This window comes from Tympanuchus pallidicinctus, unplaced genomic scaffold (assembly GCF_026119805.1).
Source record: "Tympanuchus pallidicinctus isolate F22 unplaced genomic scaffold, pur_lepc_1.0 scaffold2, whole genome shotgun sequence".
Lineage (NCBI taxonomy): Eukaryota > Metazoa > Chordata > Aves > Galliformes > Phasianidae > Tympanuchus > Tympanuchus pallidicinctus.
In genome coordinates this window covers 9652234-9676473 of record NW_026294721.1, presented here as the reverse complement: position 1 = coordinate 9676473, position 24240 = coordinate 9652234, and the positions used below count along the sequence as shown (strand labels likewise).

The 24240-nt window shown below is 36.2% G+C and overlaps 1 protein-coding gene across 2 annotated transcripts in view; it reads right to left on the bottom strand.

Annotated features, from left to right (window-relative positions):
* Positions 1-869: 869 nt before the first annotated feature.
* The window catches only part of ACOX3 (acyl-CoA oxidase 3, pristanoyl), a 33888-nt gene continuing 10517 nt past the window's right edge, over positions 870-24240 (bottom strand). For both annotated transcript variants that reach the window (XM_052682745.1, XM_052682744.1), the window contains exons 7-18: positions 23958-24046; positions 15982-16078; positions 15431-15613; positions 13916-14038; positions 12286-12406; positions 11448-11567; positions 10693-10806; positions 9951-10066; positions 7112-7286; positions 6571-6638; positions 5882-5968; positions 870-1976 (exon numbers count right to left, since the gene is read on the bottom strand). In XM_052682745.1, the coding sequence (XP_052538705.1) occupies positions 1857-1976; positions 5882-5968; positions 6571-6638; positions 7112-7286; positions 9951-10066; positions 10693-10806; positions 11448-11567; positions 12286-12406; positions 13916-14038; positions 15431-15613; positions 15982-16078; positions 23958-24046 (1413 nt within the window). In that variant the 3' untranslated portion in view covers positions 870-1856. The remainder of the gene's footprint in view (positions 1977-5881; positions 5969-6570; positions 6639-7111; positions 7287-9950; positions 10067-10692; positions 10807-11447; positions 11568-12285; positions 12407-13915; positions 14039-15430; positions 15614-15981; positions 16079-23957; positions 24047-24240) is intronic.

Sequence of the window (24240 nt, the reverse complement as noted above, 5' to 3'; positions counted from 1 at the left end):
ATACAGCTCTGCTACTTTATTTTCCTTCTTCCCAGCCATGTGGAAAGAGGCAGGAAGAGACTGCATCACAAAGAGCTCAGAGCTGATGGTGAAATTGCTCATGAGTAACACTGTTGAATAATGCTGCTGATCAGTCCACAATAGAGAATGTGGAGCAGCAGATCAATGCTGCTGGTCTCCCCATTTTCAGCAGTGGGGCATCTCTTCCCCCTTTTGCCCCTTGTCAGAAATCCGGGTGTTCACACGGGATACTGGCATGATGTGCTCTGCCTGCTTCCAGGTCTGCACAGGTCTGCACAAACTCAAGTAGACATTGCAGGATTTCCCAGAGATACAGAAAAATGGTGAAGATAACGACTCCATGATTCTATAAAATCGAATTTAGCTGCATATTTCAACACCCCCCCCCCCCCCATTGGAAGATGCCACCTATTGGACATTCTTAGAAAAACAAAATATTTCAGAGAAATTAGCACCTTGAGGTATTCTGAGAAATGATAACACTGTCCTTTCAATTCATTCTCCATCCAAGAAATGCTGCCTTTGCTCTGTGAGATTTGGATGGAATTGCACAAGTCTCTACAGAACTACCTGATCACACTGTGTAAATACTTAAAACTTTCAAATACTGACACTTTAAAACTCCATAAAGAGTCTGATTCTGCTCAAGTGAACTTCAGCACTCAAGTAACTCACATTTGTTTAACAGCCCAAGCCAAAAGTTACCCTGAATTAATCATAAATAACACTCAACTAACAAATGATAAATATTCTCCTTGGATTGATATCATTGTTTACTAAAAAAAGGAAAATAGAATTTAGGTATAACAACCACATCACTTCACAGACATAATAAAGGAAAATAGGAACCAGTTTTTCATAGCATTTATTAAATATATTTCACAGCATAAAATATTCCAATTTTCAGAATTTTGTTAGTCTGTTCCATTTCTGAAGAAAAGCATAACAGTTAAAATTATTTTAGACTTCACATAGCTGAAAGAGAAAAATCCCAACACATTCAATAAAGCCTATCACTGTCACGTGTTCTTGTAACGCCGTATTTATTACAATCCATCGGAGTATATTCTGACCCAAAACATAGGTGTGATTTCTGTTTGTCACCGTATCCCAAGCTTGACATTAGTTTTGCAGTAGAGAAAATGTTACAATCAGCAAAGAACATATATGAGAATTTTTTGTTTGTACTATCTTACATTTTAAAATGTATGTATGAGTCACGTTCAATTACATGTATTACTTGTATCTAAAAATGCAATCCTTTTCTGCACTGAAAGGACAATCCATTCGTTTAACACAGACCATATGAAGTAAATTAGAAGTGCTTCAAGGACTTAAAGCAGCTGTGGGAAATGATTCCCATCCCCTTCTACAGGTTTCTCACTGTTGGTGTTCTTGATGCCTTTTTCCTTTTTTCCTTCAGATTCCCTTTCATTTTAGTAATATTATCCTAGAATCTTGACAGAAGTACTTTTGTTCGGCTTGCTCATTAGCCCTAGTGGAAATGTTTGTTAATTACCTAACTTCTGTAATATGCCTGTGAAGACAAGAGAATGATTGGAACATTTCTTTTCAAAGAAATAATCACTGTAAATCTTCATTCTTTGCATTTGAGTAAATATGAGCAGTCTGCAGATGTGCTGCTCCCTCTCCTGTCATTATTATGTTAAGAGTCCTTGAGACAAGTCGGACTTTATTTCAAAGTTACTTTAAAACTTGGCACTCCTTGATGAAAATCTCTTTCAGTGTTTGACACACAGACTCATTTCCTCCTGATGTCTGAAATATGGTATCCATCTCAGACCTATCCTCCAGCTTCTTTCAAGTTGTTTGGTTTACAGTCTTGAACTCAGCCTTCCTGTAACAGGTTTATTAATACAAAATTCTGCCCACCATGAAGGTCTGTTCAGAGCTTTGTTGCCTTGAAGGATCTCGGCCCACATATTTTTATATAACTGGGAAAAAAAAAGAAAAAAAGAAGACTAACTTACACAGAAAATAAAACCAGGAAAATTTCTGGAAGTCAGATTATCAAACATACTGGTTAAAATGAGACTGTGAATGATTTTCTAGACAATGAATGTGAATAATTATGTACAGAGAAGAGTAAAAACAAAGATAAAGCTCAAAATTTCCAAGTGCTGTGAGAATCAGGTATTTGTATAAGTCATTTACACCATCCTTGGACTAACAACAGTAATCCTTACAGTTTTTTATTTGCAATTTGACGTGAGTCGTATTATCAAAAGTAAACTTCTGTTGTAAGCAAGGTTAAATTAAGCAAATCTTTGTTCTGTCCAAACCTGAACACTGTGTCTGAAAGCACTCACACATGTCTGTTTTTACCTTTATTTCAATACATTTCTGAAAAGTAACATAACTTATCTTCCAGATGTGTACTGCTCAGGCTGAACATAACAAATTTCTCTTATAAGCAGATTGTTAGCTCATCACTCTTCATCAATTTGAAATTTAATGTGGAACAGTTATAAAAAGTACATAAGAAGTCAATTCTGCAAAAATGTGATTTCAGAAATCTTTGCAGGTCATAATTCACTTAGGCTTAAAACTTTAAATTACTTTACAGAAGGAAGATGGCTGTATGTTCAGCAGTAGGGCTGAGCACAGTACAATCCCACATTAATATATGTAGCATAAAAGCAGTCGCTGATACGAAGTGGAAAGCTTCTCATGTACATGAAAAGAAGGCTTGGCCCTATGTATTTGTGGTGATCTAAATAAATATTAACACAAAACATTAAAATATTGAATGCATTTTCACTATTGTTACATTGGCTAAATTTAACTATTTCATCCATTCCAAGCTCATTATTTAACAATTTTTAATTAAATTTGAAATAATGGAGATAATATATTTAAGCTGAGATTGTCCAGGCTTCTACAGGGGGAAATGTTGTCCAGATTATTGAAGCTCCTTTCAAATAAAATCTGAATTCTTAGTACTAAAAGCTGCCCATTGTAAATTTGGAAACATTTCTTCTGCTTATTATGTGTGGCTTGTGGCACAAATCACTCCGGGACTTCTACTAAAATGACTGCATTCATTTTTGATAAGTTGCAAAGATAGCTGTGAATAGGGAACTAACACTAGACAGGAGACAGGAGTTTTATTAAGTATTATCTTTGACTGAAGGCCTGGTAGCCTTTTTCAAATTAGAATCGAAAATATTTGCAAAAGTTAAAAGCCATGGACTCAGAGGCAGTTCAGCAAACCTTCCTGAATTCTACAGAATATGGGTTGTCCATCACTACTCAGAATTACCTTCTCAATATGACTTAATAATTTTGCAAAGACGTTAGCAAGTATTTAGTGCAGTAAGAAATCAGTAGTGTTTACAGTCCTATCTGCTTGTCTCACACTGTTCAAAGTCTGTACTGCAATTAGTGCAGGTACGGTTGGCTGATGGTTGCAAAAATCCCAAAATGCTGTGCTGCTGGGCTGAAGATACACAGTTGCTAGAACAAATTGACATCACTCTTTCGCAATCGATTTAATAAACTAAAGAAATTCTGTAAGAAGTGTATAAATTGTCTTAACTTCAGTGATGTACGTAGAAATAAAACAGTCCCAAATTCCTAATACTAATCCCTAACATTAATAAGTCTCCATGGCTCTTGTATTTGTGGAAGAAATCAATCCAAACTTTTTGTTAGAGTGCACAAAATAACCTAAAGAGAGACAAGTCAAATCCATTACATGACAGCTTTATCAGCTACTGATAAGCAATTTCCAGCTGACTGCTAGAAAGGGCGTAGATTTTAGGAACAGATTACTGTGTGTTTGCCCCATATTTTATATTGTTGGCTATAGCATCCACAACTTCTGTGTGAGAGAGACTATCAGGCACAAACAGGCTTTTGGCCAATACAGACATCCTTAGTCTTCGTATGATGTTCCTCCTTTCAGAATTACCTTGGGAGTGTTCATAAATTTAAGCCTCAAAAATTTACAGAAAGGACAAAAAACTTTCCAGGGATAATTACAGTCCTTTTGTTGAGGTGGCTTGAAATGCAGAGCAAGCCCTTCCTCCTTTATTTGTAGAGACTGGGTTACCAAAGTAATTGTTCTGTTAGGTCAGCATCTCTTTAACATCTGGGCTGCCTTCTGTATTTCTTGATCACCATGGGAACAGTGATCAACTTTAGACATGAAGACACAGACAAAGAGTATTGAAAAGCATTGTGTACACTTGACTCAGCAATCCTCTCAAAACTCCTGGCAGTCTCCCCAGGCTGCAGTGATTTTCTGCAGGGTCTCTCCATGCTAAACCAAACTGCTGTACTTTGACATCAGCCTCTACATAACAGCTATCCCACAGCTTGGCTTGCTGAATAGGATTGGCCAGTAAGCAAGAATTTTGGTTTGCTGAGGCTTTGCAATGGAACACAGATCTTTACATATGTCAGGAGAGAAAAATAAAAAAAAAAAACAAAAAAAAGCAGAGAGGCACTGTGACCTCGCAAAGCAAATCCACGGTACAACCACATCCTGAATCCTGCTTGTAGGTCTGGTTATGACCCCTCTGAAAGGATATGGATATGGCAGAACTAGAGGATAGCTAGTTGGGAAGCACATCCTGACAGGTAGTCAGGAAGCTGGTATGTGAAAAATGCATTTTACCAAAGGCACTCTGAGAACTGTTGTTGCAAATGTAGCACTGTACTTTGAGTGCCTGACCACACACTGATTCTTCATTCTGATTACTCCAAAGCAGTGTCTTCTTCAAGTGGAGCCAGGTTTCAAAGTCACAAATAAATGGACACTGACTAGGGAACTGCTTGTTCAATGCAACCTATATACCAGAAGTCTCTGCAGTGACAGTTCAGGAAGATGACAGGATGTTTGCAGTGCCTTGTTCTGTAAGCACTTTGAACAGTTCATTTCCAAAGAAATTCCAAAGAATGCTCTGAAAGCACAAGTGCTAATTCTTGATGGATTTACAGGTATACCCAAGATTAAATCAGATAGATAGTTTTTCTTTGGGAATCTATATGCACTTTGAACTCCTGAAGATGCATGTAAATAGCCAAAGAGATTTCCCAAAAGACTTTAGGTCAAAGGATTTAGGCCTCCTTCAGTTCTACACTATGAGCAGAAGCTTTGGTTGAAAGCACAGGTGTTTTGGGAAAAACACTCTGATGATTCAATTAAAATTCCACAGGTGTGAACTACCATGAACACTGATTTCCTCCACTAAAGTTCAAAATATCTATACATTCCTTTCAAAGCTCTCTAGCATCATTTATGAGATTGTTTGTTTTTGGTGGTTAAGTATGCATTCAGAAGAGCTATGTGTTCTGTGATCAGCTTCACAAATTTCCCTGAGTAAAAAAAATGGAATTTGGACCTCACTCATCTCCAGAGACAGAACTCTTCTTAGGAACTCAAGACTTTCCTGAGCAGAAAATATGGTTCAGATAGATAACATTATTTCAGAGATATACCTTAAAGCCAAGCGAAGTCATAACAGTCAGTGGCTGAGAGAATTTTGGCTTTAGCATAGGTTGGTGGAATTGCATTGTTTATTGAAAAATAGTACAGAATGGGGAAAAAAAAAAAAAAAAAAAGGAAAAAGAAAAAGAAAAGGAAAAAGAAAAAGCAAAAGCTACCTAGTACAATTGTTTCCGGACCAAAAGAAGTCAGATATTTAAAACACTGTAGCCCAAAGTTTCCCATCTGAAGCAGACAGCAAAGGCCTAGTATCATTATATCATTAGAATAGAAAATAGGACAAGAGAAAATGAGGAATAAGAAATTTGCTTATGTCCCTTTGTGCACATTCCCTTTATGAGTAACACAAGAATAAATGGTATAGATATAAAACGCAAGAAGTTTTACCTCCCCACTAGCTTTACCAATAGGAGAGTTGAGAATGAAGTCAGGAGGAGCAAAGACATCAACAAGGGCAACTGCGTCATCTTTCAACTGTTTAAAAGGAAAAGACACACATTTGGCAACTTCTGCAGTAGTCTATAATTACCCGTGAACCACAGAGCAGCATAAAGATTATTTTCATAAAGTACCAGCTAGAGGTAACTTAAGAGAAAGCCACAGTAAGACGACACAATTTACTTTGCTCTTTTTCCTTGCTGTAATTGTCAAAAAGAAGCTATACTTTAAATGTTTTCTTCCTTTGCTTAGGAATTTTAAAGCATATTTTAACCAATATTGTACTGTTTTTACACATTAAAAAGTGTAGTCTTAAAAGCTTTTTTGTTGACAAAACCAATTCATGAGTTAATACAATAGAAATAAATAGAAGTGAATCACAATATTTTGCAGCCGTTCCAATGGCAACAAATTAAATATCATTATTTTTTAAGTTATATTATTTTTTAGTTCCCAGTAAATAAGATAGGACTTGATTTAAAGTCAATCAGTTACTATTCTTCTCTTATATGAAGTTATTCAGAAACTCTTGAGTCAGTAACCTCCTAATTTACTCTTCCAAGTATGGAACAAATGCTATGTCTCTTTCATATACTATATTATTATTTAAGCACAACAAACAATATTGAAATACTTACCCTGCTACAAAGCTCCAGAATAGCATTTTGAATAAATCTACCAGCTTGTTCACCTGAAACATAGCCACCTGCAAATATATTCACAGTAACATTTTCAAAGAAGCTTACAGCAATTAAGATTACACTGATAAAAACCCTTTTACTAAGGACTTTATCCATTCAGTATTTGAGAGACTGAAAAGATGCTCCTATGTAATTGCATGTACTGCCTTTTGTTAATGAGATAATTGCAAAACCATTAGGCTAAGAAATTTGGATCCTCTGTTTTTGCCCATGCACTTAATCACAATAAAATCTGTGAGTCCTCTATCATCTCTAACATAAAAGACATTACTCTAGATTAATGTCTAGCTCCAGATCCTTGCTCCTGAAATTTTTGTCCAGAATGAATGTTTTAAATTATGTGGGCAATAAGAAAATGCTATAATCTAAATCCTAATAATGTGTCCCTCCCCTTGCTAAAATACAACATGGGGAAAGGTCTCTAATCTTAGGGCTATTACAAAATGACATGAACAGTATACTCAGGGAGTTGTCTCACCTTGATAGAGCACAGCCAGATGTTTACTTAAAGACCAGAGTCCATACAGAGCACTGAGATTCTTAAGCACTGGCTGCAGAGTAGGTGGTATGTTGGGATCATGAGTGTAGTCATGGTATCTTTGTAAGACTGTTTGTTCAACAAAAGCAATGGCTAATGATCGACAGTAATACACCTTAGGAAAAAGCAGAGAAAGATACAGAACAATGAATACAAGGAAACAATTCCCAGCTGCTGCAAAATAGTGTTTCTGTGATGACATCGGTGGAGATTTGTTGAGATTAAATGAAGTCTAAAAAGAAACTCCAGGAGTAAAGCCCTTCCACAATTTGCAAAGTTTAGTCATAAAATGCCACATGAAATGCCCCTAAGAAATGAGATCCTAATTTTCCACTGTTTTCCATTTCCATTCTCTTATCAATCTAAAGAGAGCACATACTGTACACCTAAAACATAAACAGTGTCTTGGCAGTGCCTGTTGCACCCAGACTGAACAGGAGCAAGTAGCTACATTAGAGAGAACACCATGAAAAATCAGATCTGCTAAGTTCACGGTCATTAATAAACCTATGTAACTCTAGAATAATAAAAGTAGGATTACATTTATCTAGAAATTTATAAAGATGACAATGGGTTCAGTAAGCCCTTGAAAACTTACTACAGTTCATTTAAATAATAAAATTTGACCATGTTAGCAAGAGTGGATTCAGTGCAATATGTTTTAAAGGAACTATCCAACTAATCCTTGCCAACTATCTGATCAGAAAGGCAAGTCAACTTCACAGTCACTATTAATATGAAGTATATAACCTTAAGTGATTGCACTCACATAGGAAAGACTTCTTTACTTTTGTATACTTCTCCTTTAAGGTATGATGGTGTATGTCCTATGATGAAGTAGATGATGACTGAAAACATACGACTTGATGAACAGAAGTGGATTACAGAATAATTGTTGTGGCTGATTGCTGCAGCAATATGAAGAGATGTTTGCTTTTAGCTCATTTTATTCGCTTTGTATCATTTAGAATTATTCAACTAGTTTTCCTTTTTTTATTATTAAAAAATAATTGCATCATCTTTACATTTAAATTCATTGTTAGATTTTAAAAGGAACGTTCCAAAGATCACTGTCTCTTTCTTGATAACAGGACACTAGCATACTTACGCTCAATCTCAGATGCAAGTTTGAATTGCAAATGTTTACTCCCTGCAAGCTTAGGGATGACTTCCCCGTTACTAGATGAACTTATTTATATCAGAACATTGCAATATAAATTCTCTAATGAGACTGAGATAGTTCTCAATATTCCAAATGAAGCATTAAGAATTAATTCCATATTCTTCTCTCCTACAAATTCTATTTCCTCCTTTACTTACATTTCTGTGTTGTTTCTATCCAGATCCTGGCTGAAAATAAATAGATCTTCCTACTTTCTGAGGTTGGTAATCTTCCAGCCAGTGTGAGACACCATAGGGAAGTAATATAAAGCACTTTTCCCTTTCTGCCTTGGGACATAGGTTAGGAATCTCCTCCAGATCTACCATACCAAGAGAAAACACTGGGCTGACAGAGAATTGTTTCTTCGTGCTCAGAAATTTTAAAATCAAATATGAATTAAAGCACAGCTTGGAAATCGTTTTTGAATGTTTTCGAGGTATGTTGTTTAAAATGGCAAATCCTCTTTTCCTGGAGACAAATTGTAGGAAGAAAAGAAAACATAATGACCTGGGCTGTATCAAAGCCTATCTGAGAAGCAGTTGTGTGCCTACATTTCTTTACATTTTAGCACAATGAACATAAAAGAGAAGTGAGGTGAATAACATTCATACTGCTGTGCTGACCATTTTCTCTAACATGTTGAATCTGGCATCAGCCTTAAAAGAGTTGGCCAGGTGACAAGTAATCAGATTTGAATTTCTGGAACTTATTTTGCCTTCAACCAGAAGGCAACTCTCATTCTGAATTTGACCCAAAGGGCACCTCTAATAGGCTGCTTCAAGGGCTAGAATAGGAAGGGCTACCTCCACCATTGGTTTTATAGATACCATTCCTTTTTGAAGGCAGGTTGGCTTTTTATAGGTAAAGAGTTGAATATTCCTTTCCACTGCTTTTAATGAGCTTTGCAGGTTAAGGTGAACTACACTGCCCATCTTCAGGGAACAGATTTCTCTGTTCAGTGACAAATGGCAAGTTTTCTTTTCTTGGATGCAAGCCAGTTTCTCATGGAGGTAACAGAAGAATTTGGGGACTTTAGGGATATAAACTGAAATTTGGAGTTAAGCCACTACTAGCTGTTAAAACTCTCTGGTGAGAGAGTGGATCTGCTATTTGTAGATTGTCAATGTTTCCTTTTCAGGTTCCAATGCTGTCAGTCTGGTATCTTTCATGAGTACTTTGCACTATAGAAATTGGAGATGGAAATGACCTATTAGGTCATCTAGTTTACCTACCTGCCAGAGCAAGATTCTTTCCTACAGTATGTATTTGGCCACAAAAGCAGATGGAGATGTAATAATCAGATGCCACAGTAGATTTAATAGAAGTAGATTTAGTTTTCAGAAGTTGTGATATCATACTTACATACACCACCCAGCGTATGCCTGCAACTTTTCTGAAAGGAAATATATATTGGAAAATTTCTGCTGACCATAACTGTCCTCTTTCTATCATGTTCAGTACAATGCAAATGGACAGGAATTACGTATTATTAGTTAGATGATTTGCTGCCTCGTGCTTGAGGAAATTTTACTTAATGACACAAGATAAAAAACAACAGGATCTGGCAAATGTGAATGAAAATAAGCAAGTAAAATAGGAAAGCTGAATAAGCACTACCTGACAGTTGTTTTTTGCCTCAAAATCACTGTGTCCAGACTGCTTCTCCTTTCTCAGCTTTAGGTCACTTTCTCGGAGCAGGTAGCAAACCAGCCATTTATATGCTGCTAAAGGAACTGTGCAAAAGAGAAGAAAGTCAAAATTTTTAACACTGACATTTAAAATGCTAGAATTCACATGCAGATTCTATTGCAGTCTCATTTGTCATCTGAGATGAAATATGAAGGTGTTGTTAATTAATCCATTAATGTAACACTTTGCCTATTACTGCAGCTGGAATAAATAAAAGCTGAGTAAGATAGATTGTAAGGATAGAGTGATGACATATCATGCCTGTCCATACACTAGTTCTAACTGAACCAAAGCAAAAAGACAAGGTATATACACAGTTCAGTTTTGACGCAAGTATTTTCTGATCTCATGAATTTTTTTTACCTTGTTATATTCTTTCCTATATTAAGACTTAGGTCTAGAGGTACTTAGTCTCTTCTGAAAATACAAAAATAGAAGCAAGCCTACATTTTGTGAGCCTATCCCTTAATTTGAAAACAACGGTATAGTGGCAAAAAGCCTAGATCACAAATGCTATTCTAGAATTCTATTTTAAAATGAAATGCATTTTAATACATTTAATAAAAAGAAACTCATCAAATAGTAATGTGACAATGCCTAATAATCTCAAATCTCTGAGTCTGAAAGGAATTTAAGATATACTACGAATTGAACAACACCAAAAGGCTACCTGAAGAGTCCATGCAATCATCAGCACTATTGGCTTTGAATTTCCAGTCAATGATATGATAGTAGTCTTGCAAAAAGTTTATTGTTCCAAGAGGAGATTCAAAAGACACTTTATCTGAAAAAAAACAAAGAAAATAAAACTGACTTACAAGAAAATAAATCAGACTCTTTCAAACTAAAAGCCCACTATAAAGCCATGCATCCTCTTGATAGGTCACATGCAATTAAGATACAATGCTCATTTTATTATGGCCTAATCCAGGCCAGTGAGAATTGGTAGACAAGTGCTGAAGAAACAAACTGACATCTCTGCCTATGAGCCTCGTAAGATTCAATTCCTATCTCTAACTTTTCTAGACAGTGAAAAACATTGCTAGGAAACTAAAACAAAATCATTTATCTACAGAACTACAAAATGTACTGACAGAGGAGACTGCTACAAAGTCAGCTGATATGACTTTCAGCAATGTTAGTAGTTTCACTGAACTAAACTACACTTCTAAAGAAATAAGATATTACTTGACATAATTAGGGATGGCTAAACATCTAGCTAGCATCTGCAAGACTAAGAACATTTCTTGCAGCACATTTCTGTGTATTTGTGAATGTTATCATATGATGGAGTCTGCAGCACATTATTTATGCTCTACAAAATGACTAAATGACTATCACGTTGCTTTCAGTTGGAAAATACCTCTTAATTCCATTATTTACTCACTGCTGAGTCCAATACATGATTCCAGAATCAAAACTTACTTCTAATGCAATTCATCCAGCTCATTAAGTAGTTGCTGGTTTGCTGAAGCAGGACATTGTTATCACCCTCATATGTGCAGTTTGGATCATTATCATTCCGGATTTCACCCAGACGATTCACTTTAAAAAGGAAAGTGCATATTTTAATACATTGTTATATATCAATGGAAACTATGAGGGATTAAATAACTATTCTGTGACAAAATGTAGAATAGCTGTCTGTTCCTGTATGTACAGACATTCTTACCAACATATGAGCTTGCAATTTCACTGTTTAGTTTGCGAAAATGAATACATTGTGAAGATTTTAGAAATGTTTGGCATTCATCTCAGAATGAGAATTCTCCTCAGTAAAATTTGCGTCTTTATTTTTGGAACTAAGACTGATTCATACAGACCCTTCTTCTGTCCAAATGCTGGTGCAGACACTGCACAGGTTTAGTCCTTTTTTTTTTCCTACTGTCAGGTATAAAATAAATGTTAAAATACAGATATAATGGAAAAAGCCCTTTTTAAACATATTCCTAAAATTCAGACAACATGACACAGGTTTAGACTACATATTAGGAAGAAATTCTTTACTGTGAGAGTGGTAAGACACTGGAACAGGTTATCCAGACAGGTTGTGGATGCCCCCTCTGGAAGCATTCAAGGCTAGGCTGGATAGGGCTATGAGCAACCTGTTCTAGTAGGTGGTGTCCCTGCCTTTAGCATGGAACTAGATGATCTTAATGGTCTCTTCCAACCCAAACTATTCCATGACTCTCTGAACACCAGTCAAATTACATGTGAATGTAAAGATTCTCCTTCTGAGTGCATGCAGTAGTTTGTGACTTACTGGCAAGGTAACCATGTCCTCCACAAGCTTCTCGACACTCCTGGGCTGCCTGCTGAGCAGTCCAAGAAGACAGTGGTTTGCTGGCAGCAGATAAGGCATGAATCTCACGTCCCAAATCAGCCTTTGTGAAAATCAAGTTGCAAGTCAGTAATAATCTTTCTGAGATCTATATAAGTGCATTTTTTTCCTTTTGCTTCCCCCCAGAGTAACCTCCCACAAAAGTTTTTGGATACTAACATTCTCATATAGGACAGGAAACATTTGTGCTAGGGAATGGACATATGGGTAGGTGGCTGGGATGTGCTACTGACATGGCATTGCATGGGACAGCTCACTGATAACCTCCCAGAGATGGAGTGGCAGGTGGCTGAAGGTAGCATGTCCAGAGAAAGCTTCTGCCTCTCTGTGATATAAACAATCCCTTTCTCTCAGGTCAGTCAACAAGGGCATATTTACATTATTTACTGCCTTCCATGGTCTTCATTGATCTTTTAAGCACTTTTGCCAAGAATTTGAAAACTGTAATGATCCCCTCCCAAAGTTCCAGAGAATTATTGTAGCCTGCATTTACACTACTAATGATGGCCTTCCTTTAAAGAATGCTTGGAAATTCCAAACTGCAAAGAGTTTCTGGAAATCTGGGTGAAATGAAATGCTATCAAAGACAATTTGAGAGCAATTCTCCATTTTTGTTTGTTTCTTTCCCTTTCATCCCCTCTAGAACAAAAGGAGGGGATAAGGATTAAACTGTTAAAATTGTTAAAAAGAATCAGGTTTTTTCTACTGCAATATTTCTCTGAAGGCCAGTATTTTGCCTAACAGTAGTGACTGGACTGGAGATCTCTAGAGATAAAATATTAAACAACCAAATAACATTAAACATTAAACAGACTCTTCTTCTGTTAGAATACCTAACACTAGCACAGAAATCCATCACAGACCTTATTTTAGCAGGAAAAATATGAATGTTTAAATTATCTTAGCAATACACAGCCACTGTGTAGGCCCTAACAGTTAAAACTGTCAAGATTTAAATACATATATATAATTTATATGCTAAAAAAATTCATTCTGCAGTTATTTTGGCTGAGAATCAGTCCTTGCACAGAGACCAATAGATCAAACTACTTCATTTATGAAGGAGTAACTTCTGATGGACTGAGTGTGGCTGAGAAATTTAGCATTAAGACTCAAAAATCTTAATGTATTTCTCTAAAAGAGTATTTCCTAGTGCTAGCATATGAATTGCAAATTCAGCCAGACTTACATAGTCTGTGCAATAATTAAGAATAGCATAATTTCAGAAAGGTTTTGATAAATGCCTTCTGCAGTACCGTATTCACAACAGTCATAAACTGAATTTACATTATCATATAATTACAATAAACAGTTCTGCAAGGAAGCACAGTCTTAAATACCAGTGAAACCAATAAAACTTTAACCAATCCATCAAAACTCATTTGGGTGCTCTTCTAAATGCAGCTTTATCCATCACTTTGCATTACCATATTTCTGAGATGTCACTCTTGACTGTAAAATGACCTAAGACTTCTAAGTAGGTCCTTCACTTAAGAATTTCCAGCCTGTTGTAATAAGAACTCAACTAAGAGGAAATGTTTAAGTATCTCACCTGTCTCTGACTCTTTTGCTTTGTCAACAAGCCTGCATAAAATTCCACAAAGTTCTCAAACAGTGATTTGGAGAAATAATCTAAGGCATATGCAGCAGCCAGATATGGAAGAAGACGCCATTGCTGGAATAATAATTAAATAGATTTGATTATTAGTAGATAAACATATAGTTTACAGTTTTATATACATAACTACCTCATAATTTTGAAACAACACATTCATTTTTACTTTGTTCAAATAGATGAACTGTATTTTATAGTGAAGACAAGTTAGCAATAGGTCTTTATAAACATAATTTAGTGTAACTAGTCTATAAATAAATTACAGTTACACTATTTCAGTCCATGAATTTTACTAATTTCTGATAAACATCCTGTTAAACCAGTGCAAAAGTTCACTGTAGCTTTGGGGACCAACGAAATATTTTTTCTCTGTGTTTATACAATGTCTGGCATGCCAGGGGCCCGTCATGATTCATCTGTTTCTTCAGTATCAACATCATGGAGGTTGCAATTATTTCACTTCTTTGTTAATTGCTGAATGTAGGTTAGCGCTTGCTGCATTCTGTGAAAAAAAGCACAGGGCTGGATAGAAGAGAAAATAACATCTTAATGTGTAAATCAGATGGAAGTCTATAAAGGAAAAGGGAAGCTGCTTAAGGAAGCTTTTGTGGTATAGCATCAAGGGAATGAGAGGTTCATCAAGCATAGCCTACAGAATAGGATGAACCTGAGCAAACCAGAGGCTTAAGAAAGTGGGATGTTGCCCCAGGTTCATTCAAGTAAGAAGGAAAGAAAGCAGCTTTTGCTAAAGTTCACGGAAAGCTGTGAAAACTTCCTAAGTTGCAAGACTAAAAAGCCTGCAAAACCTGGGAAAAAAGAAAAAGCACTCACTTTGCATGCACAAACTGGCTAAGTTTGTTTTCTTATAGAGTGAACTTTCAATTGATCTGAGCTCTCACTATTTCCCAATTGAGTACTACTATTCCTGTTTTATTGTTTTTCAGAACAAAAGGTGTTTTTCATCTGCATATTCTTTGGAAAAAAATAATGGCGATATTCTTCTCAAAATTAGTGATGGCTTGAGATATCACCACAGTGAATGTCATTGATTTGTATGCCTTTAAAGAATAAAGTCTAAAAAAAAGAAAATGAGGAAAACTGCAAAAGATGCACTGACATTTTTTACACTAGTTTCTTCATCAATACTTTTTTGTATGCATAAAGAAGAGTCTTTCTCAGAAAAGGTTATTGTTTTAGAAGACAGATGTTTCTAGATATTCATATTTTGTTGTATTTTAGCTATTCCAAGAACTTATCTGGAAAGCCAAATCAGGCCAAAAGCAGTGTAAGGAGGTCTTGAGTTGGACAGAACACTCAAAACTGCACAAGATGTACATTTCAGATGAGAAGGACAACTTTAATGTCACCATCTCCAGCACTGCTATTTTGATTTGCAATAGCTCTGTGTGTCGGTACATAAAAATCTACAGATGCAAAGTGTGAAGTTTTTACCTGTGTTTGATATTCAATAACAGGTATTTCCTCTTCATCAGTCGGTCCAAACTGACGGCGAGTTGCAGAGAAGCGAATGGCTATCGATAAGGCAAGCTTTAGATTGGTTGCAGAAACTGCTGTGATCAGAATTCTGCCAGTGGACAAGGATCCAAGAGCTGCACTAAAACGCTCCTTAACATCCTAAATAAATAAATAAAAAGCAAAAACTAAATGGTGATGCTAATACTTCATTGCCTGCCTCAAAGATACAATTCTGGTCGAATGATCAGAAGCCCAGTGGACTGGGAAATTTTTATTTACTGACACATTCAGTTAAGCTGTTCAGAAAAAATCCAAAGTAGTTTCTTTAAGCTACTATTGGACTGCCAAGGTAGTTTAAATAGCAGGAAATAAATAAAACTAATTAGGTGAATTGAATCATCTCTGAAGGACAATTTGAATATCAGCATTCACATCAAACTGCTTAACCAGCCATTTAGGTCAAGGTATGCATGCTCAACCTCTGTGTATTTAATGAACTATATTAATGAAACAAAACTGATTCATACCGTGAAAGAACTTGAGTATTTCCCTTCAGGTGACACATCTCCAGTTATATTCAGTATGTTTTCTTTAGGTATCCTGACATTGTGGAACATGGCAAACCTGGTCAAACAAATACACAAGTAACTTAAAATCTACCTTGGAGCAGAGTAGAATGCCTACATTACAGAAAAGAAAGTCACAACAAAAACAAGACTGTACAGTACTTATCAGTGAATCCATCAAACCAGGGAAGTAATTTTCACAAAGTATGCCTGGAAGAACAAAGGCTTTCATACTCAGGGCAGTAGAGGAAGTTCAAGCTGGGAAATGATTTGCCACCACTCTTAACCTCGAGGCTTTTTCAATAATTAAGGCGATGCTTTAAAAAGAACACTGAGGGAGCCTTTTGAGCAACTCCGTAAGTAAATAAGTAAAAAAGAACAACTAAAGGAAGAGCAATGTATACTCTGCAAGGGGAGAGACAGTACGTAAAGTTACTTCAAAGTTACTTATTAGAGACCGTATATGAAGTCAGTGCAACAGACACTTTCACCAACAACCTACAAACCTGAAATGAACTTTCAGTCTATTTGAACACAGGAAAGTTAGTTATCTCAGTTTCAGTTATTAAAAAGCTTGGGAAGTTGAACAACTCAACTTCCTTCTCCTGCTCAGAACTAGACTGGACAACTCTGACTTCAAAAAATTCCTCACCACAGGAAATTCTGCTGAACCAAATGGTTTACTGGCATACTGAGGTGCTGTCTGGAGACAGTACATACTTTGGAACAGAGACACTACATTGTAGTGACTAAAATACAGACCTGTAAAGCTCTTTCATATTATTTGTAATACAAACGAGGACCCAGCTGAATTAGTGCAATAAGAAGGAACTGAATGGTGACCCTTTCTTTGCTTAAACTTAAACTAGAATTCCTATTCCCCAGAATGTACCATATTAAGAAGGAATGAATGAAATTGTCTTTTCTAAATTGTGACACTCTTGCATCAGCTATTAGAACTGGCAGAATGTCCCAAGTATTCATATTCTTCAGGAAGAAAGCATATGAACCGTCTCACCCAAATGGGCAATACAACTTGGCTCAACAGCAGTAATATCTGCTCCACGCACTAATATCTCAGCATCTAATAGCACTTGAAAAGCTGTATTTGTAATCAAAGCAAATTCCTTTTGCTTGCCAATACAGACTGATCTACTTAATAAGGCCCAGGAGATCCAGGTCTTTCACATTAATAAATTACATACGGGCTGCACTGCTGCACATGCTTTAAAATTACAAGTTGTTTCCAAGGAAACATATCTGCATACTGAATTTATTCAGCCTTAGAGATACAGAGTATTTTCAGACTTAGCCACGGAGAAGAGCAGGCTATCCTAACTGGACTTACCCATTCTAAGAAGTGCTTTGTTAAGTGCATGTTTCAGTGAGGCAACACAACTTCATAACACAATCAAATCCAGCATTAACAAAAAAATATCACATCCACCTTTGTTAATATTTCTGCTTATCACTGAAAGTAAAAAGTCTCATTCAAAAAAGATCATGTGGTTAAATTCACTCTCTCCACTCTCTATAGACCAAATAAAATCCATCACATATAAAAATGTATAGCAACTCTGTTACTTTTTAAGCAATAGCATGCCCATTAGGTAGAACTTGAGGGGTTATTTTTATTATTACTCCTTACGTTAATTTCAAGTGAATGTGCATGGCAATGTTTAGGCTCCTAGTTCAGTGCTCTGTTTTGCTAGTTGTGCATCTGCAGAACAAGGAGGAGCTTGCTCCTAAGAGCTTACAAACTAAGCATTAGATTATAAACTACAAATTCAAACAATAAGGCAGACAGTAACTAGTGGAAAATGCTTACAATCAGACATATGCATAAGGTAGCTACTTCTGCAGCATATTGTTACCTAGAATCATTTTGATTTAAAAAGGCATACTCTTCTTATAATCACTTTTTTCCATAGCTAGTGAACCATAATACTAAATTTTCAATTATTATATAACAACCTATTTTCTGAATGTGAAAATTAGCTCATATACTAAGACAGTTTTTGAAAGTTCAGATTTTTTCTTTGATAATGGCCATGAGAGGTTATTATTTCCTTTTTCTGTAAGCTGCTATCAAATTAGAGGCATGTACAATGGCAAAAACTTTGAGAAGCCAAGGATTGAGACAGAATTAGCAATTAAAAATCCTGTAGAAAATTCTCACAAATAAAGAAATATGATCTATTGTCTATGAGTGTTGAAAATAAAAGCAGAACCTTATAGGACCTGGGAGTTAGGCAACCTTATGAGTTGACTGCCAACTGCTGTTATGCTCCTTCTCCAAGAACTTTGCAATTTGAAAATGTTAGACATTCCAGCCAACTTGAACTTGATATCGGAACATATTAAAAATAAACAGTAAGATTTAATGAAGTCAACTATTACATTTCTAATGGTTATTAGCCTAGGAAGCATAGTGAACAGACATAGACCACATCTGTCAACGCATTCAGGGGAAAATCTCCTTAAATAATTGAGAAAAAGTAGAAATGTTTTACAATAATGGAAATGTACATACAGTCATGGGGATATCAAGTACCAGTAAGTTTGGAAAATGGCTACATTTCACGTGGTGATGACAAGACCATAGGCTTGAAAGCTGCCCTACTTAGGGCCTCTTCTACATAGCAATTAGTGTTTCTAAGATTAAGACCCCTCTGCAGGAAAGACAGATAGCTGTCACTTCAAATACGTTTCAGAGAGCTCTAAAGAAATGTGAAATTTTACAGAATCTAATACATGTGTAAAACAACTGTATTACATACATTTCTACCTAGATTAGAAGAGCAGAGTTAAAAACTATTCCAATAGTAGCATTTTTGTTTGGGTTCTTTGGCCAGTAGTTTAGGGAACATTTCAAGCAAAGTTAATCTTCCTGACTTTAAATCATGCAATAGTAATTCATCTGGTGTGCAGTAATGCTGATAAAAAAAAGAGCAGCTGGAAAAGCCATGAGCTCCTCTTGCCAGTACTCAGTTAATAAGCTGTTACCTATGGTACAAATAGCTCAAATATGCTTCGGTGAATTTCAAACCCACACAAATGCATTTCCTGACAGCTTGTGTTATTGACTGTGTTAGAGATGGTACACTGACAGTTTCTTCCATCCTTCTGGGCACAAAAAGGAAGCAGATGAATGGAAGACTACAAATCAATGGCTGTTTATGGGACACAGTAAACCTTGGGAAGAATAATACTAAAAAGGTTTGTTGAAAAACTTACAGAAGAGAAAGAAAACACTGCATATTCCATACTGAAACTCACAGAAAGGTTAGAGCTCAGCAGAATTACAGACAAGCTGGGGAAATCTGCAAGGCAGAATTTAAGCTCCAGCTTCTATAAACAGGACCCTAATCTAAGAATGAAGGTCTGCAACAGAAATGCCCAATAGTAGTATTAAAACAACACAGGCCTCCTAATCCTATCTTAATAGACTTCACGGAGACACTAAGACCCACTCACCATAAAGTGAGTGAGTTTAAGTGCCAGTCTGGCAAGGAGTTCTGAATGTGTAGACTCATGCAGAAGTCAAGAGCTGACACAGCTCTGCTAAGGAAAAGAAAACAAAAAAGGCTGTCTGAAATGCACTGCAGATTTGAAGCCTTAGCTCTGCTGGTGATAAAACAAGTGCATGACCAGATCTGAATCCCCCTTTTCCCTTAAGTACTGCCAGTGCCTGTTACTGAGATATGCATCTCAATGTACTGGCTGTGGCTATGCAGTTTTGAGGTACTGGAAGATGATAAAAATGAGGAGATAAGGCAGTTCTCTTCAGCACTGTAACATCTTAGCAATGTGCACAGTATTGTATGCATGCATACAATATTTCACCTTGACTCCAGAAACTAGGTGGAAAGGGCAAAACAGGGAAATATCAATAATGCAAAGTCACTGTTTCGACTTAAATTGCAAATATACAAGATACGTCTCGCAAAATATTTGGTTTAACTTTGAAAGTGGCACTGTTCACAAAGATTGATGATAATAAATTCAGATAACTTAAGGCATTTTTAACAATTATTTTTATTTCATAGCTGCTTCATTATTATTGCTCTTTACACAATTGTTTGTGACTCTGGCCAGAAACTGGAGGGCAATAAAAAATACAGACAAGCATTACTTGCTTGAGAAGCAGGACTGATCTCTACACTTGCTTTCTTATTTACGTCCCTGTATTGTCCCTTTTCCTGTACAGGAACAGTCTCTTCCGTGGCCTTGCAGTGAACCAGACCTGACAAATGATCTGTTTGAAAACAGACTGTATTTTTGTCAGATTAATTTTCAGACAGTTCCAATGCCCTAGCTGTGTCCACTGCACAGCTACACAAATGCCTGTCCAGCACAAAGGAAAAGGCAGTGTGGGAGTAGAAACAAAAACCCAAAGGAGCATAGTGTACAACTTATCTTCACCAACTTCTACTTTGGATTGTAAAATGCAGCTCTGAGAGACTATTTAGGCTCTAATATTTACAGCTCCTACTTTCTTAGTAAAATAACTGCAACCATTAGGAAATCTAAGTAAGATTTAAGGGTATAAATACTTATCTATACAAAAACTCTTTGAAGGAGCACGCTTTTGTTTGGTCTATGCTTAAAACAGCAGAAGCAGAATCTTTATGAATTACTGGCACTGAAACTGAAATACTGCTGAACACACGATAAATAAGTTAATTAACCATTTAAAAGACTTAATACAAAGGACTTGAGGATGTATGATGCATTATGGCTTCTCTAGCATGCAAGGAATTGCAGGTTCTGAAAGCCCAGAATACAGTCTCTTTCCAGTAGGGATTCTTTTACATCACCTACTGCTTTTCTGACCAACAATTCCCATTTACCCATTCCCTCTTGGGTGCTGTGTTTGTTTTCCAGTATCCAGAACACTGAATCTGGCTTCAGACATTGTTAGAGAGCACAACTGAATGATTTTGCAGGCTGTATGTGCAGAGAGATCGCATGTTAACTGTATATGAAATGTTAAACTGCTAGTGAAAAATTTTCAGTTTTCTGAAGTCCATCATTATAATTACACAATGCTAACAATTCTCCTTTGTCCAGAAAGATTCTTTTTTCCCCTACAAAAAAAAAAATCAGTTTGAATAAGTAGCTTTCTCTTTGGCACTAGTTTGCTGTACCTTTGATAGCTTAATTTGACTTGTTCTTCATTTACTATATTTTTTGTACACTCAACAAACTGTATGCCTGCTAGCAGCAGATGCAGCTGAATGAGCTCACAACTTGCTTTACATAGACTGGTATGTTCAGCACTACTTCAGAAACAGAGAATTAATTTTCAGACTCTTTCCTCATACTCACTTAGTTGTCTTCTCTTTCTGAATGGGGAAAGCAGCATTTAGAACCAGACGCGAAATTGGTTCACCACTGATTTGGTGCCAATTACTGATGTGCACTGAAGTAATGGATAATATTGGCAGTGCTACTGAACCACAGTAGACAAGAACAAAACAAAAGCCCCAAAACCAAAGAGGAGAAACAGAAATGCACATCAGCACTTACCAAAGCTCTTGTCTTATGTCTCTCTCCTTTCATACCTGCCACACATATTACGGAAAAGCCCCTGACTTCCAAATACTCAGGAGCTTTTTGTAACTGTTTGGTTTTTTTTGCCCCAGATATTTCAATTTTGGGACCTCAGTGATCAGTGCATTTCAAAAAGTGCTGGACATCTTTGTATTATGAAAATAAAGACTGAAGCACTTGCAACCTCTAGTGGCAGCCTGATTTATTTTTTGGTAACAAAACACAGAAAGAGTCTAAATTCACTGTAAGAAAAAAATTGTACTTCTGTCTTTTATCATGCATACATATGTTACAAAATGCTTTTTGAACGATAGAAAGGAACAGATTTTAAAGTGCTGTAAAGTGATTTTGTCTTTTTTAGTAGGTAGCAGAAATTACATTGATTTGGAAAGTATGTGATTTTAGGATATTCTAGCAATGATGCTGAGAAAGACAGATTCTGAAGGAGCAGGCCAGTCAGTTGGGTATATACTTCAAAATCTCCCATATTACTTCTTAAATTCTTTCTCCTACTGAAAACTGTATGTTCTGCATTAGCTGTAAATCACCCTTCAGCCAAACAACCCAGAAAATTAGTTTTCTAAAAGCAGAGGAGACAGCTATAGTCACCTAAATAGTTTTCTATATATTTTATAAAATATAAAATTTTAAATAATTTTATAATTATTTTATAATTAATGTCATTTTCTGAGCATGGGGAATTTCTTCCTCATGTCCCGTGCACCCTATACATGTTTAGGATACCTGTGTATCCACACTGAAAAACAGCATAAATTTCTCCAAGTACAGGAACAAATTCTGGTATCTCTTTTAAATTCCCTATTCTCAGAATTAAATTCTGACCGTTTATCGTGAGTGTAACACTGAAGTGTCTATAGTAATTGAATCAGACTTCACACACAAACAGAAAAAAACAGCATGCCGTAGAGACCGAAAGCAACAATTTAAGTCATAGCATAATAGGATCTAATTTAACCTGCTTTATGAGATAAACATGAGCATATAAATTACATGCAAAATTTTCTTTTTTCTCTTTTCCTTATGTGGTGCTTAAAACAATATTGCAAACTGAGAATGAGGAGCAGAATTTGACTCTTTCTACCGAAATATGAAACTGAACTACTTTTGGAATGCTCAGGCCCATGCTGCTGTGCCATCTGGTGGCTACAGGTTCATAACACAGATGGAGGCAAAATAATCCCACCAAAAACCCTAGAACCTCTTTTACAGTCACTGTCTCACATTTTTCCTCTACAACTTCCTTTTCTGCATGTTTTATTTTCCCTTTCATCTGTACCTTCATGTAACAGAGCACTGATGAGAATTATCTGTATACATATAAACTTCAGTTCCACTTTTTACATTATAGGCTCTTGGGACAATGGGAGAATTCTGGTACAGGCAACAAAACCTAGAGAACGCCTACATCCTTCTGGAAAGACACTCAAAGCCATTACATTACAAAGAAATATACTTTAATATGTCTACATTTAGTTTACTTCAATGGCATACAATGTAGAACAATAACTGAATAACAAACTGAACTGACATATGAAAGAAAATTGGAAGTAAAAAAATTTGACATAAACTCCCACTCCCTTTCCTACTTTAGTCTCTGTCTTTGCCCAGAGCTATATAAACAGCAGAGAGCTTAAAATATTGATTTTAAAAATTGGTTGTTCATATACCTAAATCTACCTCAGTTTCCCTGCCTCCTTCCAATCAAACCATAACTGAGAAACGAAGCCATGGAACTTCTTTATTTCAACCATACACAAAAATTATTTTCCGCAGTGGACAGGATTAGTCCAGGAACCCTGTGATTTAAACAAGACAGCTAATGGGTCTTTGACCTGGGTTTAAGATTCTGCCCTGCTGGGTCAGACTAATCTAATATCTTTACTAACAATAAACCTTGCCTGTGGACCTGCATTATCCTTGCTGCAGGCTGGAAATCAACATGCAAGATAACTGAGAGCTTACATCAGGATGAATTTAGAGGCTGACATACTTTAGTTCATAACTTCGTGGTTTTATTTCAGTATTATTGTTGCAGAGACTATGACTGTAAGACTGCCTGGGAACATTCACAGAGTTATCAGCAGTACTTTAGATTCTAAAAAGTAAATGGAATGAAAAATCTGAAGTTGCAGGAATAGAAAATACTAAATTTCAAGGTTCTTCAAAATTGCTGTGTGTGAATGTATATATATATATATATATCTGTGTATATACATATGTAACTTAAATAAGAACAAATTAAAGCCACTAGCTACTCCAGCTCTTTTACAATCTCAGAAGTACAGAATTGACAGAGGATATTTGCACCACTACACATGATACACTGTAGAGTGCTTCCTCATACAAATGGATTGACTTACCCATTATCCAACCCATTCTGCCCAATCTTCTTTCCTATGTCACCAACCATCACACCTGGCATTGGCAGGAGAGTTTTCGTATCTCGAATCTGCATAGAGGTGGAATATATTATTTCAGTTGAGAACAATGAAAGTTCTTGATTAAACTTTTCAAATAGTGAAAATATTTCCAACTTGTATTTTGTTACTAACATTAAAGGAAGCTCTTTGTTTTTCCAAGTACACAATCCTGGATTTAAATCATACTAACATATCCTTTCATTAAGGGCATGGATCCCGTAGT